We start from the raw sequence: 22,698 nt of genomic DNA, 5'->3' as shown, positions 1-22,698 counted from the left end.
CATTAAGTAAAACTCCTAAGTGAAATTTGTGGCTGACATAAATCTTGTATTTTTAGTAGAATATAAAGTACCTTTTTACAAGAACAGCTGTTTCCTTTCATTTACAGCTGTAAATGAAATTATTTCAAAGAAATAAACATTAAAAAAAAAAATCTGAAATGGGGGCAAGTAAACAGGGAAAATGTTCAACGGTAAGTGGGTGCCAAATTGAAATTTTATTACATACCAAATAAAATGCCTTTATACCATTTGTTTTTCCAAATTCTTGTAAATCAAAGCATTAAAAATTTATATACATTAAAACTCTTATGAAAAGATTGAAGAGACTAAAAAATTAAGCTTGTTAGAGGCAATCCTTATTGTAGCGAACATACATGTCATTAAAACATTTTCACAAAATTAAAATTCCTTTTGATTACATTTTCAATGACTTATTCATAAATGTTAATTATACATTATTTAAAGGACTTTAATATCATTTTATTAAAATATGGTATTTAAAAGTCTTAATGACACTATTATTTTCACAACTTCAAGTTTTTTTTTTTTTTTATTTCCCTATTTTTTTTTCCAAATTTCTATTCAGGAAAAATTTATAACCAATATCCTTTATTTTATTAACCTGATGGTGTGGTGAGTCATCTGACAGGTGGCCTTCAAAAATAATGATAACCATCAAGTAAGTGATTAAAAATTGGAAAATTTTTTCTTTTCTAAATATTGAGAAATGTTTATTGCATTTGTCTCTGAAGTGTTTTTTATGGTTTTTGCAGAGTAACTTTCTGCAATAACCTGTAAGGTGACTGCCAAAATGTTTCAAATTACATATTTCTTTATAGTTTCAAGTTACTTATCTTATTATTATTATTATTATTAGCCATATGGTGCAAGGAAGCCTAAGGCTTATGCTGCACCAGCCAAAAAAATTTGAGTACCCTGAGAGAGATAGGAGGGAATCACCAAAAAAGAGAATGATGATATCCAGCTCAGGAACCTGGGTGTGCCAAGCCCATACTCACCAGATGCGAGTCCTTAAAATTTTGTTTTAGTATTTTTACAGCCCTTATTACATTCCTTGGTTCACACTACCTTGAATTGTTCTTAATTTTTGGCTGTTTTAAAAACAGAATGAACAAGCAAGTGATGGATAACTTTGAATCCTTTCCTTGTTGTGAATACACTTATGCTTCTTTCTACTAATCTACAGTCTGCTCAATTATATCACACTTTCTTCAACAAGGAAGGAAATATGATGATTCAAAGACTGCCCTTTAATTTTTGGAACTATTTCAAAAACATACAGAGTATATGTGATTAATAACATTGAATCTTTTCCTCATTAGGAGCAGTAAAAATGAATTATATATAACTGTATGATAAAAAAAATAATACTGCACATAAAAATGGAACATATCAGCATATAAAGCCTTTATGCTTCTTTCTATTAAAAATTTACTGAATTATATATTTTCTTCGAGGAGAAAAGGAAATATTACAATTCACTGCTTACTAAAGGTGAAACCATCTTGTTTTATGATCAATAAAATTCACTGAAGCTGGTTTCTAAGTAACTTTTAGCTATTAATAAATATAGAACTGGAAAGCAAACATGCTCTATACAAGTGACATAGTTGAGTGGTCAAATGCAGGAGTACAACAGAACATTCTTTTGAGTTGACCTTGGTTCAAATCAATGTAATTGCTAAATATGGTTAATGACTATATTCTTGTTAAATGATTAGTTTTAACCTCCCCAAGATGAAATGGTGATTGGTGATTCATTTCATTTTACATCCAATAAGATGAAATGATATACACATCACTGTGTTATATAAAGAAATAAAATACAGCATAAATTACTTAATTTTCTTCCTTTTGCCATATTCTTGCTCTCCAACCAGTTCAACAAATATCTACACAGCCTACCCTAGTTGTTTTTGGAAAGCTTTGTTTTCACATGGTAAAGACAAGAACAAGAAACCCAATTTTCTCTCCACAGATAGACTCCACTCAGTGGGAAGCAGAATATCTAATCATGCTGTGAAGTGTGAAAAATTTGAAATAAAATTTTGATTGAAGGGAAGTCTAGATTGAATGGACTAATGAATTATGCTTGTAATAGCAAATACTTAGTGTAGACAATAAACAGACATACATTATGGATACACCTTTATAAAATAAAAATCCCCATTTTGATTACATTATTAACGATTATGTTATATATACTAATGTGTGTACAAATGCTTTTAAAAATGAAATATAAATGCACATGAGCATATTTAAAATTTTGAGAGTTTAATGGTCTTTTAAAACTGGAAATGGAAGAGTCTAATATTTTCCTATTTATATTTTTTTATTTTATGTCTAAAATGTTTTTTTTTTTTTAATTTAAACAGAAGTTTTTTTGTTTATTGAAAATAAAAGGAGTAAAAAACAGCATTTAAAATAACGAAAAAAAATTATTTTATTTTAATAAAATATTGCAAACCATAAATCAAAAAAAAAGTATTACAATCCATTAAATAAAAGGTGAAATACTGGTATTCTCCAAAAACAGAACTCCAAAATATTCTCCAGAAATTAAAAAGAAATTGTCAAGTGTCAAGGTAATCAATCACTTTGACAAGTGACATTAACCACCATTTTTTCTACATTTTTCCTAGGACCAGGGTATGTCTACCAGGATCAAAAGGTGACATTGCAGAGCAGATATCTATTAAGGGCACAAAGGGTAATACTGTTGTGGCACTAATGACATTAAGAGTGGGAGATCTTCAGATTTACTTAACAAGTACAGATCAATGTTGAAAAAATTTTCATGTTAGGGTTAAATTTGAAAGTGTCTGCAATTCTGCCAAGACACGTAGGAGAGAGTATATGATGAGAGCCTTCTCAATCAATTCAGCCATGGAGAGATTCTGCAAGCTTCTATGGGGATGGCATACACTTAAATAGGAGTGAAAGAGTGTTTGCTGATGTTATTGAGGCAGTGTTAGGTGAGTTTGAAAACTGTTAGCTTGAAGGGGGGGGAATTCACAGACTAAAAGATTAACAGTTGCCACAGGCAGAGGAGAAAGTGATTCTTCTACTGATCCTATTAGAATTAACAGTGGCCTGGAGTGCAGGGTGCTGAGGGTTTCAGGGACTGGTGGGAGTCATCATGGAACAAATAAATGCATGGGCTATGTTAGGGCAACTAAGAGGATCGGTTTTGGTTTTTTTTTTTTTTTTAGGGGCATTAGCAACTAAGGCCATATTGCTCTGGGGCTATGCAGTGGTCATTCCCTGACCTTTCTGCATCCTCCGTATTTGGTGGTCACAGGCTTGAACACTGGTCTAATCAAGAAGTGTGTGTTACGCGCTGCTGCTCCTGCCCACCTGGCTACGGAGGCGCCATAACTAAGAGAAAGATCAGGTGCATGTATACTTGCATGCCAATTTATACCAATGCCAGGAGTATAGTAAATAAATTTGATGAATTTGAAGTGCTGGTCAAGATATGAAATGCAGATATTGTTGGTATATCAGAGATGTAGTGTCACATAGATATAAGCAGTGCAGAATTGGAATTTGAGAGTACAATGTGTACAGAAAGGATAGACAGGATAGGAAGGAAAGAGTGGTTATACTGTTAGTTAGGAAACACATAAAATCGAAGGAAGTGTATTCATTTGACAAAGACAGACAACACAGTGTTCAGTCAGCTTAGTGTGACATAAGCACTGGGAAAGAAGAAAAAATAAGAATAGGAGTGTTATAGGCCTAATGACTCTAATGAGTACAACAAACAATTGTACAGAGAAATAGAGTGGGCCAGTAAATAAAAATGTCTTATAATGGGGGATTTTAACTTCCCAGATATTGATTGATCCCTTGCACACTAGCAAGAATGTGGATTTATTGAACGATTGTTTTCTGCAGCAGCATGTTCGAGAGGCACTGTGATCACAGTGCACTGATGTGGGATTTACTCAAAGATATAACTACCATCAGGTAAAGGGAAGAGTTTTGCTTTTGTAAAGGTGACTACAATGGTCTCAGACAGTTTGAAATTCTATACAGTGGGAACAACTGATGATGTTACCAACAGCAAATTCTAAATGGGAAGCATTCAAAGAATTAGTCTTGATAGCTACGGTGCCTCCATAGCCAGGTGGGCAGGCAGGAGCAGTAGTAGTGCATAGCACACGCTTCTTGATTAGACCGGGGTTCGAGCCTGTGACCACCAAATACGGAGGATGCGGAAAGGTCAGGGAATGACCACCACATATCCTCGGAACAATATAGCCTTAGTTGCTAATGCTCCTAAAAACCAAATAACAACAACAACATTGATAGCTACAAGGCTTTTCATACCGATTAAGAAATGCTATTCAAGGTTTAGGCCTAAATATATTAGATGAACTAATGACACATGGCAGAGAAGAAAAATGCATGGGATGCATATAAATTATCAGGCAACACAGAAGCCTATGGTAGGTATAAGGAAGTCTGTAATCAAGTAACAAAGGAGGTTAGGCAAGCAAAGGCAGATTAGGAGAAATCTTTGGCAAAGGATGATAAAAATGATCCTGCTCAGACAGCTGACGAAATGAATTAGTATTTTGCATCTACATTCACATGAGGAATTCTGTAGGGAAGTGGAGAACAGACACTTATTAAACTCTAACAGGGAGCTTCATGATTTTGTAATAACTGAGAGCAAAGTGGAGGAGAAATTGTTGAAGTTAAACATGAGAAAGGCACCTGGGGTGGATGGAATCTATCCAGTTATACTAAAGTAGGAGGCAAAGTAAGTAAGCAAATCCTTAGCCATAATTACAAGAGCATTCTTGGACTCAGGAAGTCCCCACAGACTGGAGATGTGCAAATGTATCCCCAATTCACAAAGGGTGACATGAGTAATTACAGACCTGTTAGTTTAACTTCTGTTACAGGGAAAATAATGGAGTCACTGGTTAAAAAAGCATTGCAACATCATCTATACAAGATTGCATTAATAATTGACACACAACATGGGTTTGTTAAGGGGAAAGTCTTGTCTGACAAATTCGACTGGATACTGTGATGTGGTTACCAAGGAACAGATTGCAAAAAATAATTTTGATATCACATACTTGAATTTCAGAAAGGATGTTGATGTTGTTTGTTTTTTAGGAGCATTAGCAACTAAGGCCATATTGCTCCGTGAACATGCGGTGGTCATTCCTGACCTTTCCGCATCCTCCGTATTTGGTGGTGACGGGCTCGAACCCCGGTCTAATCAAGAAGCGTGTGCTACTCACTGCTGCTCCTTCCCACCTGGCTACGGAGGCGCCTCTTTCAGAAAGGCTTTTGATATTGAAGACTAATGTACAAATTGGAGCAGGATGGTATTAAGGGAAAGTTGCTACAATAGATAAAAGGGTGGTTGCGTGAGAGAAGACAGAGTGGTAATTAATGGATGCTACTCTTTGTGGACTAATGTTATTATTGGAGTCCCAGAGGGTTCGGTGTTGAGTCCACTGTTATTTTGTATATTAGCATTAGCATTAGTAGAGGCATTTGATGCAAGAAAGCAAGCTTATGCAGCATCAGCCAAAAAAAAAAAGAAAAAAACCATGTCCACTTCACCCCTCTATTCGTTCCAAATACCTGTCCAGCTGAGCCTTAAACTTATTTAGGCTATCAACCTCCACCACAAGGGATGGAAGTCTGTTCCACCAACCAACCACCCGTGGGCTAAAGGCAAATTTCCGCACGTCTATCCTACATCTGTCTTTCCTCAATTTGAATTTATGCCCTCTCAGGTGATTCTTCTGAGCTAGAGGAAGAATCCCATCAGCATTGAGCATGCTTAAACCATTCAAGGCTTTATACACCTCTATCAGATCACCTCGCTGGTGCCTAGTCTCCAGACACTGTAATTTGCAAAACTTAAGCCTTTCTTCGTAAGAGCACCCCTTTGTTCCATTCACTAATCTTGTTGCCCTTCTCTGTACTCGTTCCAGCAGCTCTACATCCTTCTTGAAATGAGGCCTCCAGACCTGTATACAGTACTCTAGGTGTGGCCTGACCATCGCCTTATACAATGGAATAATCACCTCCTTATCCCTGCTGGAAAAATTCCTGTATATCATTGACAATACTCCATGAGCTACTCTTGCAGCCCGTCTGCACTGCTCAGAGAACTTCATATCTGCCTGCACAACCACCCCCAAGTCCCATTGATATTTATCAATGATATTGATGAAGGTATATCAGGCTTAGTGATGAAGTTTGCAGATGATACCAAGGTTGGCAGAGTTGTTAATGACTCTAATGGCAGTGTGCTACTGCAACAGGATCTAGAAAAGTTGGGCAGATGGGCTGAGAAGTGGCAACTGACATTTAACATTGACAAATGCAAAGTACTGCATATGGGTAGAATATGCCCCAGAGAAACGTACCAACTGTGTGGTTCTACACTTAGTGTGGTACAGAATGAAAGACTTGAGAGTAATTGTGCAGTCAGATATGAAGTTTTCTGACAGTGGACAGGCTGCCAGAGCAGGTCAAGTGGTTTCATCAATGATAAACAGGAATTTATGTGGGATATACAGGAAAAGGAGATGTTATCCCTTTGTATAAGGCAATGGTCAGGCTACACTGAGTACTGCATACAGGTCTGGAGGCCTCATTTTAGGAAGGATGTAGAATTGAATGAGCGAGTACTGAGAATGGTAACAAGATTGGTGAGTGGGAACAAGGGGGTTCTCTTACCAACAAATAGTAGAGTCTGGAGACTAGGCCTTTGTGAGGTGATCTGATTGAGGTGTATAAGGCCTTGAATGAGTTGAGCAGGCCCAATTCTGATGTGATTCTTCCTCTTGTTCAGATTACAAACCTGAGGGGGCATAAATTCAAATTGAGGAAAGACAATTGTAGAATAGATGTGCAGAAATTTTCCTTTAGCCAGCAGGTAGTTGATTGCTGGAATAAACTTCCATATGTTGTTGTGAAAGTTGACAGTTTAAATAAATTCAAGAGGGAATGGATGTGGGAAATTGTTTTTTTTTTTTTTTTTTTTGACTGATCCTACATAAGCTTACTTTCTTGAATCATATGCATGTACTATTACTACTATTTTGGGTGCTACTACTCCAGGTTAAAGTGAATCTGAATTTCTGGTTTGATGCTATCTGTTCATAATTTTAAAGCAGATTTTGCTTCTATAATGGATAGCACTTTTACCAAAAATTCATCACCCTCTTTTTCCTCACTATCTCACTATCATCTTCAATAAGCTGCTGGAACAATACAGAGAAGGGCAACAAGATTGGTGAATGGAACAAAGGGTTGCTCTTACAAAGAAAGGTTTAAGTTTTACAGTGTCTGGAGACTAGGCACCGGCGATGTTATGTGATAGAGGTGTATAAAGCCTTGAATGGTTTGAGCATGCTCAATGCTGATGGGATTTTTCCTCTTGCTCAGAATAATCACCTGAGAGGGCATAAATTCAGATTGAGGAAAGACAGATGTAGGATAGATGTGCAGAAATTTGCCTTCAACCAGCGGGTAGTTGGTTGGTGGAACAGACGTCCATCCCTTGGTGTGGAAGTTGATAGCCTAAATAAATTTAAGGCTCAGCTGGACAGGTATTTCAAACGAATTGAGGGGTGAAATGGAACTGTTTTTTTTTTTTTTTGTTTTTTTTTGCCTGATGCTGCATAAGCTTGCTTTCTTGCATCATATGCCTCTACTAATGCTAATAACATCTGCTGGTTGAAAGGGCAGCAATGATATCTTCATTTGTCAGAGGTTTTGTTGTTGTGGTAATCCAAATTTTGGACAGTTATTAATCTGTGGCATATCAACAACTAAGCTGTAACTCTTTGATCACACTGACAATGGAATATCAATTTTTTTATGTTTGTTCACCATCAGCTTCCATATAATTTAATTCAGATTTTGTAAACCTTTTTTCGTTATGAGAAGGCTTTTTTAATTGATTGGAAGGTTTTTTTTTTAGCACCTGCGATTTTTCAAATTATCTGTCACTAGACATTCTCTATTTTTCAGTTCTGCACATATTTGAATAAAGTAGTGCAGTCAATCAATCAATCAATCAATCTTTGGATAATTTTACACCTATTCACATTAACTTAAAATTAGTGGATTAATGTCTGGGCAATCGATAAAATACTCTAGCTTCACCAGCACCATTAACAATTTATTTTCACTATAACCATTACTTAATTCAGGATGCACATTTTCAACCAAGTTGTCAGTCTCTGTTTATATTGCCAGCTTCACTTCTCATCTTGTAGTAAGCAATATTTTTTCTAGTAAATCTATTAAGCCATCTATTACTACACATACAAAATCTTAATTTTGTAGTTTGAGCAAATTTTTTAGCTTGAAGTTTTAGAACAGTGTCACTTTTATCACTATTCTTCAGCTTTTCACTACCTTTTTGTTTGGTTTTTTCAAAGACTAGTAATTCTTTCCTAATTTTTTCCAATGATCAAAAGAGTAGATTTGTTAGGTTTTAACTTTTTTTCAAATGACTACGTTACTTGTTCCATTCTCTAATTCATGAATAACATACACATTCTTTATTGCGAGAATTCTGAAGTACTGTCAATGATATAGAGGAATTTGTCCAGCAGGAACAAGGAGGAAATTACCCCATTGTATAAGGCAATGAAGTTAGGCCACATTTTGAGTGCTGCATACAGGTCTGGAAGCCTCATTTTAATAAGGATGTGTATCACTTGAAATGGGTGAAGAGAAGAGCAACAAGATTAGTGAGGGAAACAAAAGGGTACTCTTAGCAAGTAAGACTTCAAAACTAGGCACCTACAAGGAGATCTGATTGAAGTGTTTAAGGCTTTAAATTTATGGAGTAAACTAAATGCTGATGCCATCCTTACTCTTTCTTGGATAACACACATAACATGACTGAAACAAACTACCAGTTAGTATTCTGAAAGTGGGTAGTTTGAATAAATTTAAGGAAGAATTAGGAAAATTACTAGAGGAGAAGGAAGGAGAGATAAAGTTGGTAGTTTCTGGTTTTTTTTGCTGACACTATATAAGCTTGCACTTCCTTGCATCATTTGCCACTACTAATACTAGATTAGAAAAGCAATACTTGACTTTTGTTGTAATCCAATGACTTTTTAAATTGCACTTTTTTTGTGTACCACGGGGGTTCATACCTCCATTCGAAGGTATGAACCTTCGGAGAGGATCTTAAGATTAATTGCTATTGACCAGGCTATAGCTGAGACGGGCAAAAGAAGATATGCATGATACATTCGCTTATATAATTATGTATTAAAATCAGTGTTTATATTAAGTATTGTAGGGTTACCACTAATGATGGGACAGTAGAACTTTGATTGTCCATCACCCTATTTACAGTCAATCTCTGTTAACTGTCACTGAAACCCACTATGCCGTAATGCATTGTGATATTGGCACCATGTATTACTCAGTCTTTGTATACAACTCACTGTATACGGTTGTACTTTAACCTCTCCATTCATATTTTAATAATTTTTATTTAGTAAACCCACTGAAATGACAGAGAAACATAAAAGAGTAGTGTTGGGATTATTACAAAAAATTGAAATAATCAATTGTCTAAGAAACGGTGAAAGTGCTACAAGTATAGCATCAGTTTATGGAATAGGAAGAACAACAGTAGATGATATAAAGCGTGATACAGAAAAAATTGAAATTGATGCACACAAAATTAAGGTTAAAGTTGTAAAACAATAAAAATTGCTAAAAATGAACAATTGGATACTGCAATGTTTCAATGATTTGTTCAAAAATTGTAGCCAAGGAATTCCATTGTCGGGACCTGTAACAATTGAAAAAGTCATTGAAATCAATAAAAAAACTAGGCAGAGATCCTTCATTCAAGGCTAGCATCGGATGGTTGCACAAGTTTAAGTTTCACTATGGTATTCGACAGTTGTTGATCCAGGGTGAGAGAAGCTAAGGGCAGATAGCACAGCAATTTCTGTTTATCGTGAAAAACTACAGAAGGAAATAGTTGGTTGAGTTTGGTTAAAGATCAAATTACAACTGCGATGAGACTAGCCTTAATTGGAAGGCACTACCTCAAAAGACACTGGCCTCAATGACTTAACATATGGCACCGGGATAAAAGACCCCATCAGTATAATGGTATGTGCTAAGGCCAGCAGTAGTCATAAATTGCCTTTGGTGTTATAGGAAAACCAGAAATGTCTAGATCATTTAAAAATATTAATTTAAATGCCATGCCAGTTAAATATTTCTCGCAAAACAATGTGTGGATGAAATCAAGATATATTTCATGATTGGTTTCATAAAATATTTGTATCACGTGTAAGATCACATTTGGCATCAAAAGGTTTACCGCAATATGCAATACTACTGATGGACAATGCGCCTACTCATTCCAACCCCAGGGGCTCACATCTGGTGAGTATGGGCTTGGCACACCCAGGCTCCTAAGCTGGATATCATCATTCTTCTCTTTCTTGGTGATACCCTTTTGCCTCTCTCTCTCTCTCTCTCTCTCTCTCTCTCTCTCTCTCTCTCTCTCTCTCTCTCTCTCTCTCGGGGTAATTCTGAAAATTTTTTTTGGCTGGTGCAGCATAAGCCTCAGGCTTCCTTGCACCATATGGCTAATAATAATAATACACGTATGTGATTTAAAAAGCAATGGATGCAAAATATCATGTCACTTTCTGCCAGCAAACACGACATCTCTCATCCAACCGATGGACCAAGGTGTAATTGAGAGTACGAAATGTTGTTATTGCAAAATGTTCATTCAAAAACTTGTTTTGGCAGAAAATAAATAATATTTGATAGAGTTTTGGAAAAGCTACACTATAAAAGACAATTTTCAATGTCTCCAATGCCTGGAATGATGTTTCAGTTCAAATAATACAAAGAAGCAGGAATAATGTTGTTGTTGTTATTTGGTTTTTAGGAGCATTAGCAACTAAGGCCATATTGCTCCGGGATATGTGGTGGTCATTCCCTGACCTTTCCGCATCCTCCGTATTTGGTGGTCACGGGCTTGAACCCCGGTCTAATCAAGAAGCGTGCACTACGCACTGCTGCTCCTGCCCACCTGGCTACAGAGGCGCCAAGCAGGAATAAGGTGTGGCAAGAAATACATTAAATTGATACAGAAATCATTCCAAAATAAACTGAAATTTTGCAGTTATGTTCGAATATTCCTGGTTTTAAAAATATTTATATGGAGAAAGTAAATGATTTGCTGGATATGGACAAAATGGACATCGAATGCGAAATTTTAGACAATGATGAAATTGTGCAAAGAGTGATGACAATTTCGGATGATTCTGACACTGAAGAAAAAGAAAAAGCTGCTGCTAATGGAACAACAAAATAATTAGCCAGTGTGAAGCTGAAACTATGTTGTCAAAATATGAGTGGATTCGAGGTACATGAAGAAGCAAATGCTAAGCAAGTGTTACTTTTGTGTAAAATTCGTAATATTGCCTCTCAAAAGGCTCGAGGGGGTAATGAAACAAAAGAAATTGACTGACTTTTTTAGAAAAGAAATTTAATTATGTAATATTGCTTTCTTTTAAAAAATTTATGATGTTACTAGACCAATTTAAGTCAAAATATTAAAAATAGGTATGTAATCAATCATAGTACAGGTATCTGTAGATACTTGTACTATGATTTTTTGATGACCCAGTTAAAAATAAATAATAATTAAAGTTTAATTAAATTTTATTAGGTCATGTATTATGTAATAAAATAATGTTCATATTCTATTATCCAATATGATCTCGGTCCCATACCCTGGCAGATAATCAAAGTTCTACTGTAATAAGAAATAATGAAAAACTCATTATATCAGTTTTTACCCACCAAGTTTAACTGCTTATAGCAAATGCCAACAGAAGGATCTGTTTGAAGTTATGCTTCTGTTTGGTGCTGTATCTTGTCATATAGACAATGAAAACAGATTCTGTAACAATGCCATTTTTAAAAACATGTTCAAGTAACAAACAGCAATAGAATATAGTGTTTTACACTCATGGATGTAGGTAGCAGTCATTTGATATAGATGGATCCTATGAAGTACTGTTTGCTTTATTCTTGATAGTCTCAAAACCACACGCACGCGCGCACGCACACGCACACTTCTTGATTAGACCAGGGTTCGAGCCCGTCACCACCAAATACGGAAAGGTCAGGGAATGACCACCGCATATTCCCGGAGCAATATGGCCTTCGTTGCTAATGCTCCTAAAAACCAAATAACACACGCATGCACGCTTCAAAAATATGTTCAGGTAGCAATAGACAGTAACTTACTACAGTTTTTTATTCCTGTGAGCTCAGCAGGTAGCTGGCATTTGGTAGTGTGACAGGAGTGACAGAGAGAAAGAAAGAATACAGTACTAAGTGCATCTGTAACAGAAAAATCACATTTGGTACAAAGTAAGTTGAGCTTTTCCGGATGAATTTGAATTCATAAAAAAATGTAGGGAACTAACCAATGTAATTTTACTGCAAAGTTACAAGGCATAAAATTTTCAAAAAGTAGTTCCTAATGAAAAATTCAGATAATTTGTAATCTGTGAAAGTGCCTTGATTGTGTTGTGTACTCCTTTGTGATCACAAACTTCAGTTTCATTTTGATACAATATAAGCTGTCTAGCAGCACTTAGCAGAAAACTTCATATAAGACTGTACAATTACCTCTAGGTTTTTTTTTTCCATTCTCCACAACTTGAAGGGTAATACCACATAATTGTTATGTTATTCTGAGATTAATGCTTCCCATATGTAGTATCTTACATTTATCAATGTTAAACTTCAATTGCCTCTTTTCAGCCCATCTGCCTAATTTTTCTAAGCCTTGCTGTAGTAGTAAATTTTCCTAGGCCTGCTGTAATAAATATTGAAAAGGAGTAAGTGGCTTTGTATTGAACCCTAATGGACTCCACTAATAACATTAATCCAAGAAGAGCAATGCTCATTTGTAATCAAGCCTATATCTTTTATCACTCAGTCATCCCTTTATCCATAGCATTAGCAGAGGCACACAATGCAAAAAAAAAAACAAGTTTATAAAAAAACAAGTTCCTAAAATGAGGCCTTCAGACCTGTGTAAGGTCTGGAGGCCTAACCATCCCATGCCTTATACAAGGGGGAAATCACCTCCTTATCCCTGCTAGCAAAATTCCTGTATGTCATTGACCCCATGAGCCACTCTTGTAGCATGTCTGCACTGATCAGAAAACTTCATATCTGACTGCACCATTACCCCTAGGTCTTTTACATTCTTGACTACCCTGAGTGTAGTACCGCACAGTTGGTTTGTTATTCTGGAGTTACTGTTACCCATATGCAGTACTTTGCATTTGTTAATTTAAACTTCAGTTGCCACCTCTCAGCCCATCTGCTCAGCTTTTCTAGATCTTGTTGCAGTAGTGTACTGTCATCACTGTCAATAACAACCCTGCCAACAGTTTTATTGTCTGCAAACTTAGATGTTAAACCTGATATACCTGCGTCAACATCATTGATAAATACAGAAAACAACGTTGGACCCAACACTGAACCCTGGGGGCCTCCACTAATAACATTAGCCCATGAAGAGCAGTGGCCACTGATTACAATTCTGTCTGCTCCCACTCAACCATCCCTTTATCCATAGCATCAACTTGCCCTTAATGCCATACTGCTCCAATTTGTACAGTAGTCTTCCATGTACAACAGTATCAAAAGCCTTCCTAAAATATAAGAATATAAATCAAAATTATTTTATGCATCCAGTTCCTTTGTAACCACATTAGCATCCAATCAATTTGGTCAGACAAGACTTCCCCTTAACAAACCCATGCTGTCTAAACTATAACTACGGTTTTGTATAGATGATACTGCAGCACTTCTCTAATAAGCTACTCTATTGTTTTCCTCAGAACAGAAGCTAAACTAACAGATCTGTAATTACCCATGTCACTCTTTGATCCCATTTGTGAATTGGGGATACATTAGCACATCTGCAGCCTGTGGGGGCCTTCCCCCTGAGTCCAAGAATGATCCCACAATCATGGCTAAGGGTTTTTTTACTTCCTTTGCTGTCTGCTTTAATATAACTGGATAGATCCCATCCACCTGTCTTTCTTATGTTTAACTTCAATGATATCTCCTTGACTTTGCTGTCAGCTATTACAAAATCCTTTAGTTCCCTGTTAGAGTTTGATAAACTTCTTGCATTCATCTCCCTAAATAACACCGCGCGTGTGTGTGTGTGTGTGTGTGTGTGCGCGCGCGCACACACACATGCAAAATACTCATTCAGTTTGTCAGCTACCTGAGCAGGATCATCAACAGTCGAACCATTGATATCAAGTAGACAAATCGGATTCATCCCCCCATCTGCCCATTCTTCAAGAGTCATCTGACATCCATTCAGGCCTAAACCTTGAACAGTATTTCTTAGTTGGTATGAAATGCTTAGTAGCTTCCAAGATTACTTCCTTGAATGGTTCCCATTTAGAATTTGCTGTTGGTAACATCAGTTTGCCCCACAGTATAGAATTTAAACACTGTCCGAGATCACTGTATCAACTTTATGAAAGCAAAAACTCTTCCCTTTAACCCTGATGATAGTTACACCTTTGGGTAAATCCCACATCTGTACACTGTGTTCACTACTACTACCTAGTTTGTTCCCTTTACTGAAGTTTCTTAATGCATGAGTAATCACTGCTGATAATCGGATCAAGAGTATTCCTCCTCCTGTTTGATTCTGGAACATGCTAGTGTGCAAGTGACCCATCCACAAGTTCCAGTCAATACTTGGGAAATTAAAATTCCCCATTATAAAACAATCCGATTTACTGGCCCACTATTTCTCTGTACAGGTGTTCATTATACTCATCAGAATCATTAGGCCTATAACACAGTCCTACTCACATTTTTGCTTTCACAGTGCTTATGTCACACTAAACTGACTGAACATTGCACTGTCCATCTATGTCAACTGGATGCACTTTCTTAGATTTTGTGTTTTGTAACTAACAGCATAACCCCTCCTCCCGTTCTATCTATTCTTTCTTTACACATTGTACTCCCCAAATTCCAATTCTGCACTGCTTATATCTGTGACACCATGTCTCTGATATCCCAACAATATCTCCCTTTGATGTCTTGACCAGCTCTTCACATTCATCAAATTTATTTACTATACTTCTAGCATTGGTGTATATGTAAATATACATGCACCTGTTCTTATTCTTAATTACCCTAACATAGCCCATATATTTGTTCCATGATGACTCCCAGCAGTCCTGAAATCCCCTGCACTCCACCTTCCAGGCCACTGCTCATTCTAATAGAATCAGTGCAAGAATCACTTTCACCTGTCTGTGGCTGCTCTTAATCATTTAGTCTGTGAATCCCCCTTCAAGCTAGCAGTTTTCCGACCCACCTAACACTGCCTTGATAGCATCAGCAAATATTCTTGCACTCTTTCAATTTAAGTGTATCCCATCCCTGTAGAAGCAGTGTCTCCTGTTAACAAATAGACCACACTGAGAAAAATTCTAACCCCTGAGCCTTGCACAATCTCTCCAGGACCAAAATGATTCACAAGGCTCTCATCATATACTCGCTGCTATTGTGTCTGGGCAGAATTGCAGACATTTTCAAATTTAACTCTAACTTACGACTCTTTTTTCATCACTGACCTGTACTTGCTAAGTAAACCTGCAGATCTCCTAGTCATAATATCATTAGTGCCCACATGTACAACAATATCACCCTTTGTGCAGTTAAAAGATGATAACTGCTCTACGTCTTCAGCTTTTGTCCCTGGCAGACATACCCTGGTCCTATTCCACCTCTCCTTTTTGCACAATATATTTCCCATCTCCCTGACAATTGAGCCCCTAACAACAACTAGCTCCTGTGGAACCAGCACATTCTTCCTTGATTGAAGGTGTTGCCACTGTATTGCCTGGTGCTCAAGAGTGAGCTCTGGCATTAACAGTAGCAGTAACTTACCCTTAATTCTACACTGCTACAGTTTATTGCAGCAGTCTTTAAAGTGGAATAGTGCCAAAGGTTTTATAAAAGTATAAGTATATAATGCCAGAATTATTTTTCATATCCTCCTGTTCCTTCATTACTGTGTAGCTAATCAACTGTTCTACAGAAGTTCTTACTGTGAGACAATTTAGCAAGGTGTTTGCTTAGATTAAAATAGAAAATGGAGATGAACTTGAGTGATTTCAATCATCAGAAGAATCATTAATTCTTGCCAGTAACTAACTGAAAGTTCTTGTAAAATTGGTAATTCTTTGGCTTGAATGACTCTCCTATATGAGGCAAGTTTTTTTTGCTCCTGTTATTCTAGTTGCTTTCTTTTGAACAGATAACCTAAGGAAAACATTAAAGCCACTTGTAAAAGTTTCTGACCTTAGGATTAATAGGATTAATAAACGGTCACTCATTTATTTGATGAAATTGTCTTTCAACATATATTATGCTTATTTACATATATTAGACCCCGAATAATGGGGGATAAACCAATGGTGAACCTCAAGATGTGCATATTTTTTGTTCTGCATTAAATCTAAGAGCAAGTTTGAGAAAACAAAGAATATGAGCATACACTTTACATACCAACTTCCAATTTGAGAAACCTTATCATGCAATATCTTAAATATCCTCCACCACACCACATCCTTACTGATCTCCAGGCAGTTCTTCAGTGGGACAAAGAAAACTGTCTTATTTCTTGCAAAAAGGAGTCTACTGCTTTTATGCTTATCTTTGAGGATACTGACTAATCCTCTTGTCATAGCACATTACAAATATTGCTTCCTCTGCAAAAAAAAAAAAAAAGTTCTTTTTTTGTACTTGGCATTACTTTTATTCTAAACAACTACTCACTCTACAAATCTCAAATATGCTCTACCATAAAATATTGTTCCCACATTTGGGGTGGGGTCCCCAAAATCTCTTTAGTTTCTAGCCTTCATTCAAAAGAGGGTGGTCAGGTTAATCAATAACCCATCTCTTACAAAGTCTCTCCTCTCTATCTTGTAACTGTTCAAGTTTCTGCTGCATACCTTTTCAATGGATACTTCCATGGGCACTGTTCGTTCGAAACCAGCCCAAATGTGTGCAGCAACCAGTCAACATACATTTACTATCCACCTCCAAACTCACAGAGTCAAGTTTTCCTCTTCCTCATTTATCCCTTCTACTTTTGTTTTCTAGAAAAACCTTCCTCCACATGTATTTTCAAAAAATTACAATCTACAGAAATTCAAATCTAATGTCAAGTATCTTCCTCTTCTCAACCTTCGACCCATACACAGTAATAAGTACTATAGCAGTTCAAATACCTTTTTTGTTTGCAGGTTTCATAATAAAAAACAAAAAAAAATACTAAAATAATTACTGAAGGACATTACATGGGAGCTTTGGAAGTATTTTAAATGAGGAGACACCTAATCCATGTGTTAGTAACAAATTTTAGGTTTATTCAAAACATACTACTATGTACATAGCCCTTGATGTAATACTTGCAATTTACCTAAAAAAAATTTTAATAGTCTAAATTTCAGATGCTCTATGGAGCCCTTCTTCATGTCAAAGGATGTATACTTGGAAACATAAAATGTTAACTATTTATAAATTGACTGTTTATATCCTAATTAAATGACTTCATTAAAATAAAGGTACATTCTGATTTCTATTTAATTAACATACTGAACAGAACAGACTTGAAAAAATAGTGTTTATGTTTCATCTAGTCAAAGTAAATGAAATATGCTGTTAATGATCAAGAGAGAAAGTAACAACTGACTATAGCATCATTTGAAGTGATAATTTCCAAGAAGTGCGGAAATTTCAATTAAGCTTTTTTTGTTCCTATTACATTCTACTAGTGTTGGTTTACGACATTTTATAAATATCTAACATTTGCATTTTAGGAAATGTGTAATTTTAGTAATGTGAATTTTCTTAAATAGCACTGATTCTCAAAGAAAAGTTATTTAATTCTACTGACTGCTGTTCTAGCAAAGGATAAAAAAGAAAATAACACTGCTTTTGATCATTAGTAATTAATATCATTTATAGGAATGAATAGCAATTATTAGAAAATTAGATGGGAAAAATATCTATGTATACATATATATTACTTACCTCACAAGACAATCCAATATATCCTGGAGGACAAACACACTGCTCTACTTCTAAACTTAAAGCCTGTCCTGTACTTTGTGGCACTGCTGTATCCATTACTACATCTCGCAACATTGTCTGCAACATTCTTGAGTGAAATGATGCCCGGATCAATAGGGCTTCAACATTTGCCAAAACTTTCATGAAATCTTCACGAGTGGCTGATGTCGGACCTCTAGAATCCACTCGCTGCCAGCTGGTCTGTATTGTGATATAAAACGGCAACTCCAGTTTAATTAATAAATTCTTGAACTTCAGATGAATCATAATAATGTAATATAGACCATTAAAGTATTTCAAGGAAATGGAATGAAAATTGAGTTAAAATAAATTGCAACACTAAGCTAGGTAACAATTGGTAAAGACATGCCAAAGTTTTGAAACCAGATTTGCAATTTCATTTTTACTGCAGGTTTTTTTTTAATTTTTAGTGATCCAAGTAATGAGTTGAGAACTTTACACCAAACTTGAAAATCTGTACATTTGATTTTCAAGAAATTCACGTGGAGAAATGTTGTTTTGGAGAAAAGAAATAGAGAAAAAGGAAAAATCATTTCAGTAGATACACGACTGGTCATTTAAATAAACTAAATGCAGCAAAGCATAATATTTTAAGATTCTATATAATATTAGTGTAGATACACCATAGATAACTCTTGAAGAAAAACTACTGTGATGCATTTCACGCTACTATTGTAGTTTTTCTTCAGGAGTTATCTATGGTGTATCTATACCTATATTATATAGAATCTTAAACTCGTAAAATATTATGCCTTGTTGCATTTAGTTTATTTAAATGTTATCACATAAACCTTTTGGCATTTCTCATATTGTGTGATTAACTTCACAACTGGGTTGTCATGTTTGCAATACCAGGGTACCTGCCCACCCACTGATGAAAAGCCAACTAGCCTTGAAAACGGTGCCATCTGGGTGGTGGTGCTAACCGAGAATAAGTAACAATAGTCTTCTCTATTAGCAAAGCATTACTTATTCGAGGTTGTGCAATACATGGGCACTCACTGTGAAGGATGAGCAAAATATGAAATGATGCCTTTCACACTACTATCATAGTTTTTCTTCAAGAGTTATCTATGGTGTATCTACACTGATATTATATATGATTGGTTATTTAAATCCACATATAAATGAGATAGAGATGAAATTGGGTTGGCTTCTTCATGGCCAAAAGAAGGCCATACAACAGTACTGTTAAATTCTATCTTGTTATACAATAAAGATTATTTGTTTATTTACAAACACCAGTTAAAAAAAACAGGGTGCATGAAAATATCTTGTAGAAAATGCACATAGCAGAAACTCCACATTGTTCTTTTGAAAAGATCCGAGTATTTTTGGAGGTTCAGTGGATAAGTTCAGATTTTTCCAGAGTTAGGAGCTACTCCGAATTAAAGAAACATTGAGAACAAAAGAGAAAAAGAAATGTTTTATTATCATTATTATTTTGATTTAGAAGAAATGATATTGATGATGTTTCATCTAAGAAATAAAAGTTAATCTAAGTAAAGTAATATATTCTTGTCTAGAAATCTGTATGTTATCAAAGACGAACACGAGTTAATCAGATGCAGAATTTTTTTTTTTTTTTTTGCAGGTTTACTGGATAATGCAAGAATTACTGGATGAATTGCACTGGATGGTAGTAAGGAGTATAATTTAGCATTAGCATTAGTAGAGGCATTTGATGCAAGAAAGCAAGCTTATGCAGCATCAGCCAAAAAAAAAAAAAAACCCACTTCCACTTCACCCCTCTGTTCGTTCCAAATACCTGTCCAGCTGAGCCTTAAACTTATTTAGGCTATCAACCTCCACCACAAGGGATGGAAGTCTGTTCCACCAACCAACCACCCGCTGGCTAAAGGCAAATTTCCTCACATCTATCCTACATCTGTGTTTCCTCAATTTGAATTTATGCCCTCTCAGGTGATTTTTCTGAGCTAGAGGAAGAATCCCATCAGCATTGAGCATGCTTAAACCATTCAAGGCTTTATACACCTCTATCAGATCACCTCGCTGGTGCCTAGTCTCCAGACACTATAATTTGCAAAACTTAAGCCTTTCTTCGTAAGAGCACCCCTTTGTTCCATTCACTAATCTTGTTGCCCTTCTCTGTACTCGTTCCAGCAGCTCTACATCCTTCTTGAAATGAGGCCTCCAGACCTGTAAACAGTACTCAAGGTGTGGCCTGACAATTGCCTTATACAAGGGAATAATCACCTCCTTATCCCTGCTGGAAAAATTCCTGTATATCATTGACAATACTCCATGAGCTACTCTTGCAACCCGTCTGCACTGCTCAGAGAACTTCATATCTGCCTGCACAACCATCCCCAAGTCCCTTTCATTCTCTACCACTGTCAGTGTAGTACCACAGAGTTGATACGTTGCTCTGGGGTTGCTGTTTCCCATGTGTAGTACTTTACATTTGTCAATGTTAAACTTCATTTGCCACCTCTCAGCCCATCTGCTCAACCTTTCTAGATCCTGTTGCAGCAGCATAGTGTCAGTAGTGTCCTTGACAACCCTGCCAACCTTTGTATCATCTGCAAACTTGGACATTAAGCTTGATATACCATCATCAATATCATTTATAAATACAGAAAACAATAATAGACCCAACACTGAGCCCTGAGGGACTCCACTAATAACATTAGTCCACGATGAGCAGTGTCCATTGATTACCACTCTCTGTCTTCTCCCCCTCAACCACCCCTTTATCCATAGCAGCAATTTGCCTCCAATGTCACACTGCTCCAATTTGTGTAGCAGTCTTCCATGTGCAACAGTATCAAAAGCCTTTCTAAGATCCAAGTATATAATATCAAAGTTATTCCCTGCATCCAGTTCTTTTGTGACTGCATCATAATATCCAATCAAGTTGGTCAGGCAAGACTTCCCCTTAACAAAACCATGCTGTGTCTGAGCTATAACTGAAGTCTTGTCTAAATGATCCTGCAGTGCTTCTTTAACCAGTGCCTCCATTAATTTTCCTGGAACAGAAGTTAAGCTCACAGGTCTATAATTACTTGTGTCAGCCTTTGATCCTCCTTTGTATATTGGGGTCACATTTGCACATTTCCAGCCTATGGGTACCTCCCCTGAGTCCAAGGAAGCTCTCATAATTATGGCTAAGGGTTTGCTTACTTCCTTTGCTGCCTCCTTTAATATAATTGGATAGATCCCATCCACCACGGGTGCCTTTCTTGTGTTTATCTTCAACAGTTTCTCCTCCACTTTACTCCCAGTTATTTCAAGATTCTGTAGCTTACTGCTAGAGTTGAATACACCTCTGGCATTCCCCTCGCTGAATAACTCCTCATGTGTGAATGTCGATGCAAAATATTCAGTTAGTTTGTTAGCTACCTGAGCAGGATCATCAACAGTTGACCCATCGATATCAAGTGGACCAATCTGATTCATCCCCTTCCTTCTAGAGTTAACATAAGTAAAGAACTCTTTGCTGTTTTTCTTTGCATCCCTTGCCAAGGATTTCTCGTAATCTGCCTTCGCCTGCCTAACCTCCTTTGTAACTTGGTTGCATATCAACTTGTGTCTATCATAGGCTTCTGTGTCATGTGTTAATTTGTAAGTATCCCATGCATTTTTCTTCTCTGCCATATGCCTCATTAGTTCATCTGACATCCATTTTGGCCTAAACCTTGAACAATATTTCTTAGTTGGTATGTAAAGCCTAGTAGCTTCCAAGATAAGTTCTTTGAATGCTTCCCATTTTGAATTTGCTGTTGGTAACATCATCAGTTGGTCCCACTGTATAGAATTTAAATACTGTCTCAGTCCATCGTAGTCGCCTTTACGGAAGCAATAACCCTTCCATTTACCCCTAATGGTAGTTACCTCTTTGAGTAAATCCCACTTCAGCACACTGTGATCACTGCCACCTAGTGGTTCGTTTATCTGCAGATTCTTAATGCATGAAGAATCACTGCTGATAATCAAATCAAGAGTATTACTCCCTCTAGTTGCCTCCCGAACATGCTGATGTAGAAAACAATCATCCAATAAATCCACAAAAGCCCTGCTAGTGTGTGAGTAACCAGCCCCCAAATTCCAGTCAATATCTGGGAAATTAAAATCTCCCATTATAAGACACTCTGATTTACTGGCCCACTCTATTTCCCTGTACAGTTCCTTATTATACTCATCAGAGTCATTAGGCCTATAGCACACTCCTACTCTCAATTTTGATCTCCCAATGCTTATGTCACACCAAACTGACTCAACACTGCACTGTCCGGCGATGTCGACTGGCTTCACTTCCTTGGTTTTTATGTGTTTCTTAACTAATAGCATAACCCCTCCCCCCTTCCTATCCTGTCTATCCTTTCTGTAGACGTACTCCCCAAATTGCAGTTCTGCATCCCTTATATCTGTGTGACACCACGTCTCTGATATCCCAACAATATCTGCCTTTGATGTTTTGAGCAATACCTCAAA

The 22,698-nt window shown here is 36.6% G+C and overlaps 1 protein-coding gene across 11 annotated transcripts in view; it reads right to left on the bottom strand.

Moving 5' to 3' along the window:
* trol (terribly reduced optic lobes) overlaps positions 1 to 22,698 on the bottom strand; it is a 1,731,230-nt gene that overhangs the window by 566,120 nt on the left and 1,142,412 nt on the right. For all 11 annotated transcript variants that reach the window (XM_090387691.1, XM_090387694.1, XM_090387699.1 and 8 more), the window contains one exon: positions 18,184 to 18,423. In XM_090387691.1, the coding sequence (XP_090243817.1) occupies positions 18,184 to 18,423 (240 nt within the window). The remainder of the gene's footprint in view (positions 1 to 18,183; positions 18,424 to 22,698) is intronic.

Source organism: Mastigoproctus giganteus, chromosome 13, assembly GCF_048544385.1.
Source record: "Mastigoproctus giganteus isolate SK-2022 chromosome 13, ASM4854438v1, whole genome shotgun sequence".
Taxonomy (NCBI): Eukaryota; Metazoa; Arthropoda; class Arachnida; order Uropygi; family Thelyphonidae; genus Mastigoproctus; species Mastigoproctus giganteus.
This window is presented reverse-complemented; position numbering and strand designations above follow the sequence as displayed.